We start from the raw sequence: 9,694 nt of genomic DNA, 5'->3' as shown, positions 1-9,694 counted from the left end.
ACGTCGATGCGAACTTTGACACTAATCCGGATGACTCTGAGTAGTAAACCGGATTCGTATAGTAGAGCAATTATTTTAAATGGCTCCAAGTAGCACGTGGTAGCATCCACAAGATGACATAGATATTCGTAAAGCACACACGGATCTGAAAGGTTCAGACCCGTTGACTAATAACCTCTCTCACAAGCATAACATGATCAAACCAGAACTCATTGAGTGTTAATCACATAGTGATGTGAACTAGATTGTTGACTCTAGTAAACTCTTTAGATGTTGGTCACATGGTGATGTGACCTATGAGTGTTAATCACATGGTGATGTGGACTAGATTATTGACTCTAGTGCAAGTGGGAGCCTGTTGGAAATATGCCCTAGAGGCAATAATAAATTGGTTATTATTATATTTCCTTGTTCATGATAATCGTTTATTATCCATGCTAGAATTGTATTGATAGGAAACTCAGATACATGTGTGGATACATAGACAACACCATGACCCTAGTAAGCCTCTAGTTGACTAGCTCGTTGATCAATAGATGGTTACGGTTTCCTGACCATGGACATTGGATGTCGTTGATAACGGGATCACATCATTAGGAGAATGATGTGATGGACAAGACCCAATCCTAAGCCTAGCACAAGATCGTGTAGTTCGTTTGCTCAGAGCTTTTCTAATGTCAAGTATCATTTCCTTGGACCATGAGATTGTGCAACTCCCGGATACCGTAGGAATGATTTGGGTGTACCAAACGTCACAACGTAACTGGGTGGCTATAAAGGTGCACTACAGGTATCTCCGAAAGTGTCTGTTGGGTTGGCACGAATCGAGACTGGGATTTGTCACTCCGTGTAAACGGAGAGGTATCTCTGGGCCCACTCGGTAGGACATCATCATAATGTGCACAATGTGACCAAGGAGTTGATCACGGGATGATGTGAGTTACGGAACGAGTAAAGAGACTTGCCGGTAACGAGATTGAACAAGGTATCGGGATACCGACGATCGAATCTCGGGCAAGTACCATACCGATAGACAAAGGGAATGGTATACGGGATTGATTGAATCCTCGACATCGTGGTTCATCCGATGAGATCATCGAGGAGCATGTGGGAGACAACATGGGTATCCAGATCCCGCTGTTGGTTATTGACCGGAGAGTCGTCTCGGTCATGTCTGCATGTCTCCCGAACCCGTAGGGTCTACACACTTAAGGTTCGGTGACGCTAGGGTTGTAGAGATATTAGTATGCGGTAACCCGAAAGTTGTTCGGAGTCCCGGATGAGATCCCGGATGTCACGAGGAGTTCCGGAATGGTCCGGAGGTAAAGATTTATATATAGGAAGTCTTATTTTGGTCGCCGGAAAAGTTTCGCGCTTATCGGTATTGTACCGGGAGTGCCGAAAGGGGTCCGGGGGTCCACCAGCCCCGGGGGGGCCACATGGGCTGTAGGGGGTGCGCCTTGGCCTATATGGGCCAAGGGAACCAGCCCCAAGAGGCCCATGCGCCAAGAGATAAGATAAAGGGAGAGTCCTAAAGGGGGAAGGCACCTCCGAGGTGCCTTGGGGGGGAAGGACTCCTCCCTGGCCGCACCCTTCCTTGGAGGAAGGGCCAAGGCTGCGCCCCCCCTCTCCCTTGGCCCTATATATAGTGGGGGGAAGGGAGGGCAGCAATATCCTAGCCCCTGGCGCCTCCCTCTCCCTCCCATGACACCTCTCCCTCCCGTTAGTGCTTGGTGAAGCCCTACCGGGATCCCCGCTACTTCCACCACCACGCCGTCGTGCTGCTGGATCTCCATCAATTCTCCTCCCCCCTTGCTGGATCAAGAAGGAGGAGGCGTCGCTGCTCCGTACGTGTGTTGAACGCGGAGGTGCCGTCCGTTCGGCGCTAGGATCATCGGTGATTTGGATCACGACGAGTACGACTCCATCAACCCCGTTCACTTGAACGCTTCCGCTCGCGATCTATAAGGGTATGTAGATGCACTCCTTCCCTCTCGTTGCTAGATTACTCCATAGATTGATCTTGGTGATGCGTAGAAAATTTTGAATTTCTGCTACGTTCCCCAACATGTTTTTCATCTAGTTGCTTCTGGCTGCCTCCTCTTTTTTCTTTCGATAAGCAGCTCTCCTCCGAGCCTTTATTTGCTCTTTTTTCTCGTCAAGGTCCACCGAGAATGGTTGACACCCATTAGTGATATCACCGAGAGGTAGCAGGGGAATATTTTGCATATCTGCACGTAGGGTTTAGGGTCTTCATTGTCCAAGAATATTTCATGTACTACACAAACGCTTACTTTATATATATGCACGGTCAGGTTAAACAATGATGTATAGCTAAATGATCAGGAATTGTATGTTAACACAGTGGTCAACTATTGGTCAATTATTTTTATTCTCTATTCTTGGTCAATTATTCGTGGGGTTGGGGTGAGGAAACATATGTCGCCTACATTATTCACTAAGAAAGTATACATACGGTCATCATATTGCTGAAACATAAACATCCTTACCTGATATCGAAAGGGCAGTCAGATTTTCATCTTTTTGCTTGCTGGCTGCCTCCTCTTTTTTCTTTCGATAAGCAGCTCTTCTCCGAGACTTTAGTTGCTCTTTTTTATCGTCGAGGTCCACCGTGGTTGGTTGACACACATTAGTGATATCACCGAGAGGTAACCCACCCACATTCAGCATATCTGCATGTGAAATGATATTAAAATTATATTCTGGAATGGAGGGAGTATATATAATATCATCGCGGTGCCTTCCCATAAAGCATTCTTACCTGATATCGTAAGGGCAGACAGATTTTCCTCTTGTTGCTTGACGGTAGCCTCCTCTTTTTTCTTTCTATAAGCAGCTCGCCTCCGAGCTTTTATCAACTCTCTTTTTTCGTCAAGGTCCACAGAGGATGGTTGATCTGCATTAGTGATATCACTGTGAGGATGGCGTGGAACATTATGCGGCCTCTCTTGCCAACTGTCACGTTGCATGCTAGCTAGTTATTTTGTCAGATAACTAAGAGCTGGCAACGAATCTACATTATATAGGAATGAGATTGGAGGGTTGTCTGCATCATGTTAACATAACAATATATTGAACCGAAAACAAGGCAAAGTTGTAGGCACATGGTCTTAACCTTTCTACAACATAATACTTACCCAAAATCAGATGGGAAGGTTGATGAACATATGTCCTTTCACAATCGGCCTGTTCAAGTATCGTCCTGTCCGAGTGAGTAATATGGACTCCTACAAGTCACACGCTTGATCTATTAGAATCGGTTCTGCCCAAGTCTGTTAGGTTTGATTTATCACATAAAAAGCATAAAAGCAATCTCAGTATATATAATATCATCGCAGAAACAAGGCAAAGTTGTAGGCACATGGTCTTAACCTTTATACAACATAATACGTACCCGAAATCAGATGGGAAGGTTGATGAACATATGTCATTTCACAATCGGCCTGTTCAAGTATCGTCATGTCCGAGTGAGTAATATGGACTCCTACAAGTAACACGCTTGATCTATTAGAATCGGTTCTGCCCAAGTCTGTTAGGTTTGATTTATCACATAATAAAAAGCATAAAAGCAATCTCAGTATATATGCACAGCCTTAGTACCTGGACTACTTGGGTAATTCTTGTGAACATCGTCGGCTCCAGGTATAACTCCTTGTATAGAGTCGTCACCATTTGGCCCCTCCATCGGGCCTGCAACATCTCCTGTGATGGTGTTTGACATGCATACCAAAATATGTAGCTCAACATATACAAGGAGGTTGATATATACCTGGAGTATCATATGTGCTATCACCATCGGTCTCAAGTATCATCCGTTCGGAGGGAGTAATATGGACTCCTAGAAGTAAAGATGTTGATACATTAGAATCGGGTGTGCCCAAGTCTGTTAGGTATGATTTTTCAACTAAAAAGGATAAAAATAAACCTTATACCTGGACTACGTGGGTAAATTTTGTCAACATCATCGGCTACGGGTATAATCACTTCGTTAGAGTCGTCAACACTTGTCCCCTCCATCGGGCCTGCAACACATATATAGTTGAACATATATATGTTTGACTTGTGTAGCACAATTTATAGGTGAACATATACCTGCAGGTACATGTGATGAAGTTGTCTGTTCCGCTGGCTTGCTGTGTGGAGTCCCCATATGTAACTACTAAAAAAAGACATGTCCAACAGATTCAGTCCATAAGGGCAGGATGTTACAGATTTATGAGTCTTGCTATATATATGAAAATAGAAAGACATGTCGAACAGACTTTGCTACTTTGCATTTTTTGTGAACTGACTCTGCTAGATACATGTTAAGAATCCAAGATGCTAAGATGTCATGTTCATCTTCCTGCATGCAGATGAAGGCCGTCAAAGATCACAAGCGCAGCTTGCTATTGTACAGGTTTAGAATCTAGAAAGGTAACATATTTGGTGGGCGTGAGGTTTCATTATGTCCCTCCAAACCTGTCAAACTTTGCTACTTTGCATTTTTTGTGAACTGACTCTGCTGGATACATGTTAAGAATCCAAGATGCTAAGATGTCATGTTCATCTTCCTGCAGGCTGATGAAGGCCGTCGAAGATCACAAGCGCAGCTTGCTATTGTACAGGTTTAGAATCTAGAAAGGTAACATATTTTCATGCGAACTTACCTATTCTTTGCTATTCACAATAATTCTTTATCTTCCCATTGCTGTGTTAATGCGCTGACAGGTTTGGAGGGACACAATTCTACTTTGCTGATTGTTTCCGAGAATTGTTTCATTACTAATCCGAGAATTGTTTCATTACTAATGCGCTGTCGCGGGCATGTGATCTAGGTTGTTAATTCCAAATCAATTTGGAATCCAGTCAAAACTACTCTCAAGGACTGCTCTGAACCTCAAATATCGTCGGCCAAAGAATTTGTGATATGTTGATTGATGCAACTATGCTGTACTGTTTCAGTGACTGTTAAAAGTAGACATAACAGAAGTCTGGCATTTTAGGTCACGGAAGTCTGGCATCCTTTGTACACGATCCTTTGTACACTAATATGAGGCGTTTTAGGTCACGGAAGTCTGACATGGCAGCATCTATTTTGAACACGATCTGTACACGTAGACATAACAAAGAAAGAAAACCTGTGTGTTTATACCTGGGGTTGAAACCGTACAGCGTCGCCGATCGCACGTTCCGCGGCGCCCCGCGATCTAGAATCTGCCAGCGGCGGCGGCCCAGTCGAGTCGTTCGGCGGGCGGCGCCCCGCGATCTAGAAGCTGCCAGCGGCGGCGGCGGTGCTGTGGAGTCGTTCCGCGGCGGCGGCGCTGTGGAGTGCGCGGCGATCCAGACGTCGTGCGATCTGATCGGCAGCGGGGTACTGGGATGGGCGTCAGGGCGTCAGGGCGATCCTGATCGGCTCGGTGGGGGGCGATCCTGATCGGCTCGGTGGGGTTCGGTGGGTGGGCGTGGGGATGGGGTAATTTGATGAAAAAAACCGGTTAAAAAAAACCAGTCGAAAAAAAACCAGTCGAAAATGAGGGATTATTCAACCAACTCGTCCATTAGAAGTAGAGATTGGGTATCCTCTTTTTATTTAATATAATAATTCCGGTTGGACAGCCTCCATTGCCTCTTTACCCCAAGATTAACGTCGGATCCTTAAAGTTGTCCACGGACACATTCAGGAGGTGTCCACGAATATTTTTGTGGTGTCCGTTTTGATTATCCACATTAGAGTTGCCCCTTAGAGCATCTCTAGCAGACCCCGCATCTCATCGGCGCGCAAAACGCGTTTGCAGTTCGCGAAAAAACGGCTTAGCGGGCTGGCGCGGACGTCCGCAGATGCAGACCACGCATAACGGACCCGTAAAAAAGGATATTCGCGAAATATGCTTTTTACGGGTCGGCTTTGCGGGGTCTGGTCTGGCGCCGCTCCTCCCGGCCTGGAAAACCTAAATTTGCATCTTAATTTGATTTAACATAATGCATTTCTTTGCTTTTTTTCAACAACATTGGATACATAAGACATCATCAAATCTTTGCTAGAATAGCAAGACCAAAGAAAACAAGAACCACAAGTAGGCATTTTGGAAGATTTTCAACTTCCATAACTGCTCCCACTAGTTGAACTAATATATTCTCCATGCCTTCGTTGTTGATCTGCGGATTCTTGATTTTGCATTCTTCTTTCTTCATCTTTGGTTCGAAAGAAGTAGACGTTGCTTCCCCTCTAGTTGCACATGCAGCCGCATCATTACCTTCGATTCTACAAAGGAGTGCGCGAACGTCTATTAAGTTTCTTTCTATCAATAAATCAATGTATTCGCCTTCCGAAAACCAAAATGAGCATCCATCTTCCTACACACATAATGATGTTCGACATGAGCTACCGCAATTGAACCAAAGAATGAGCTATCAAAATGAGCCGAATGAAAACAGCACGTACCCCGTCGTTCTCGCATTTGAAGGACACCCATCCGGGGTGCTTGGGCATGCCCGAAGTTAGCCGCAGCACTGTCCGCGTGCAGTCGTCGCACTGTATGAGCGGCATCGGCGAGCCACAGAGCCGCTGCGCGAGCGCCGAGCCCGGTGGACGGCCGGCCGAATCCATGCCCGCAAACCGTCGACGACGGCGGAAGGACGACCCGTACCTGCATGCGGCGATGCGACCTTGCCGGGGCTGCGCGAGATGCTCCCCGACCATTCCATCGCTTGGCGCATCCACCGGCGGCCGGAAAAGCCAAATCCGGCGGCCCGCGATGAAGGGCCGCAGATCCGCAACTATCCGGCCCGCCGACGCAGGAGGGGGGGGCAGAGGGCAACCTCGTGCGTGTGGCGGCTTTTCGTCGTGCTCCCGCCGGAATCTTGGGCGGCGGCCCGGCGGCGGGGCGAGGGGGAGAGGGGAGGTGGTTGGTAGGGAAAAGCGCGGGCTGAAATGTCCTCCCCACCAACCGCTACCGCTATATGCAGGCCACTGACGAGCCGGGGGGCAAACCCGCGTATTCGCGCGTTGGGGTCAAGTTTTTGCCGCGCCCTCAAAATTTTTTGCGGGCCGGCCGCGTTTGCGGGGTCTGTTCGGGCGGGATTTTCCGCGCCAACCCGTAATTTAGGGGTTATTTTACGGGTCGGGGCTTTTTGCGGGATCTGCTAGAGTTGCTCTTAGTCTTTAATCTCTGGGATTTACTTCCTTCATTCATAATGTAACAATGTTTTTGACACTAGCGCTGTGGTAGGTTAGTACGTATTTAAGATGAGTCCTGATTCCTGCAATGCATGCATGTGCATGGTCGTCCCCATGCACACGATCGATGATCAGACTGTAACATTGAAAATCATATCATTACCCACGTCGAGTGAGTATTAAATGCCACATGCCCGATCGGTCTGGCCATTATCGAGCTTCTGCTTCCCACCTTTCTTCTCAGAGTAGTTGTCTGCTGCCCCATGCAAGATAGATCCGTCAAATCCGGGCATCAGCCGCTCGTCTGCAAGCTGCACCGCACCAACCCCACGGATCCACGACAGAGCGGCCATGGAAGACGCCATCCTCCTCTTCCTCCTCCCCGTGGCCACCACCATGTCCATCCTGCTACTCCTGCGTGCAGCTCGCTCCAACCCCCAGAAGCGACCCCATCGCTCCAAGCTCGCCACCGTCCCGCCGCCTTCCCCGTGGCGGCTCCCGCTCGTGGGCAACCTGCACCAGCTCGCGGGCGGCCGCCTCCCGCACCGCGCGCTGGCCGCCCTCGCCGCCGCGCACGGCCCCGTCATGCTCCTCCGCCTCGGCCAGGTCCCGGCCGTCGTCCTGTCCTCGCCCGACGCCGCCCGGGAGGTGATGCTGGCGCAGGACCACGTCTTCGCCACCCGCCCCTCGCTCGCCATCCCCTCCAAGCTCTTCTACGGCTGCACCGACGTCGCCTTCGCCCCGCACGGCCCCTACTGGCTCCGCGCCCGCAAGACCTGCGTGCTCCACCTCCTCAGCCCCGCCAGGGTGCGCGCCTACCGCGCCGTCCGGGAGGAGGAGGTGGGCGCGCTCCTGGACAAGGTCCGGCGGCAGGCGCGCGTCGTGCCCCTGAGCGAGCTCCTCGCCGGCTTCGCCAAGGACGTGATCGGGCGGATCGTGTTCGGGGCGAGCGCCGCCACGCGCGCCGACGGGTGGGGCGCCAAGGTGGACGCGCTGCTGGAGGAGGGCAACGCGCTGCTCGGCACGTTCCACGTCGGCGACTACTTCCCCAGCCTGGCGTGGCTCGGCGCCGTGGACGGCACGGACGCCAAGGTCGGCAAGGCGTTCGACAGGATCGACGCGGTTCTCGAGGAGATCGTCGACGCCGCGGAGAGACGAATGGGTGGAGTCCACGGAGGCGAGGCGCTGGGGCGGCACGACAGCACGTTCGTAGATGTGCTTCTGTCCCTCGGCAACAATACCTCCGGCGCCGGTAGTGCGGCCACGGAGAAGACGGCGGCGCGGCGATTCACGAGGGACAACGTCAAGGGGCTCCTAGCGGTACGCGCACTGAATGAATCACTCACTGACTGACTGTGACTTTACCTAAAAATTCATGTCGTAGTTCTGGCCGGGCACGCAGAATCTCTTCGGGGCAGGGGCAGACTCCACCATCATCGTGCTCGAATGGGCCATGGCAGAGCTGCTCCGCAACAAGGAAGCCATGGAAAAGCTACAACACGAGCTAAGGAGTAGATCCGTAAGCACCAACTCCGATATGATCACCGAAGAAGATTTACAGGGGATGGTCTACCTGAAAGCGGTGATGAAGGAGACGATGCGGCTGCACCCTCCGGGGCCGCTGCTGATCCCCCGCGAGGCCATGGAGCCGACGACGATCCAGCAGTACGACGTGCCGAGCAAGACCATGGTGATCGTCAACGCGTGGGCCATTGGAAGGGACCCCGACAGCTGGGAGTCTCCGGAGGAGTTCCGGCCGGAAAGGTTCCTCGGCGCCGGCGGCGAGGTGGACTTCCGGGGCCGGCATTTCCAGCTCGTACCGTTCGGTTCTGGGAGGAGGGTGTGCCCGGGGATCAACTTCACCATGTCCATCATGGAGATCGCGATTGCCAACCTCCTCGGCCAGTTCAACTGGGCGCTGCCGGAGGGCGCGACGGAGGAGGTGGTGGACATGGAGGAGGCGCCTGGGATCACCTCGCGAAAGAGGGTTCCCCTTCACGTCCACGCTACACCACGGGCGTCGTGCAGTCGCTATGTGTAGTTCGAATTCATCATGTTGTGCTCCTCGAATTGATTCTAGCAATTTCAAGGCTATGTGATGCAACTATTTCTTTTGTATTCATATCAAGAAGCGTTTCAATGTCATGCATCTGTAAGAGCGACGGAGCGTTCCTACTCGTTCACCGTCAGCATTTTTACACAATAGCCTCTGATTTTTTTTATTTTAATAACCCACGGTTCAATATTAATTCCCTTTCTCTGTTGGGCTTTGGCTCAACTGCGGTAGCCGCTATCTCACGCCCTAGGCGCTGGTTAGTATTTCGCGTTTAGCCTCAGTAGGTCCAATTCAATATGTTTTCAGTCTGTCTAGGTCCCTACTTTTATTATTTACAGAGATGTTAAATATTATCATACTATAATTTTGCTCAGATTATTATTTTTATATATGTAAGTTGATCACAAAATGCGTAGTTTCCAACCGTGCTATTATTTTTTCATGTTAACTACTTTAAA

The 9,694-nt window shown here is 50.1% G+C and overlaps 1 protein-coding gene across 2 annotated transcripts; it reads left to right on the top strand.

The window, feature by feature from the left end:
• Window positions 1-7,411: 7,411 nt before the first annotated feature.
• Window positions 7,412-9,348, top strand: LOC123100781 (cytochrome P450 71A1-like). Of its 2 annotated transcripts, none has more exons than XM_044522657.1 (2): window positions 7,412-8,500; window positions 8,565-9,348. In XM_044522657.1, exons 1-2 carry the CDS (start codon window positions 7,532-7,534, stop codon window positions 9,219-9,221), a joined length of 1,626 nt encoding a protein of 541 aa, XP_044378592.1. In that variant the 5' UTR covers window positions 7,412-7,531; the 3' UTR covers window positions 9,222-9,348. The 2 variants fall into 2 exon arrangements, with proteins under 2 accessions (XP_044378592.1, XP_044378593.1); XM_044522658.1 differs by having other exon boundaries at window positions 8,583-9,347.
• Window positions 9,349-9,694: the final 346 nt, after the last annotated feature.

Source organism: Triticum aestivum, chromosome 4D (genome assembly GCF_018294505.1).
Source record: "Triticum aestivum cultivar Chinese Spring chromosome 4D, IWGSC CS RefSeq v2.1, whole genome shotgun sequence".
NCBI classification, from domain to species: Eukaryota; Viridiplantae; Streptophyta; class Magnoliopsida; order Poales; family Poaceae; genus Triticum; species Triticum aestivum.
The sequence above is the reverse complement of the archived record's forward strand: the minus strand, read 5'-3'. Positions and strand labels throughout refer to the sequence as shown.

Excerpts from the sequence above, each read along its gene's own strand:
- LOC123100781 (XM_044522657.1), top strand. The coding sequence starts at position 7,532 with ATGGAAGACGCCATCCTCCTCTTCCTCCTCCCCGTGGCCACCACCATG. Across the intron at positions 8,501-8,564 it reads ACGTCAAGGGGCTCCTAGCG|TTCTGGCCGGGCACGCAGAA; the intron begins GTACGCGCACTG and ends TTCATGTCGTAG.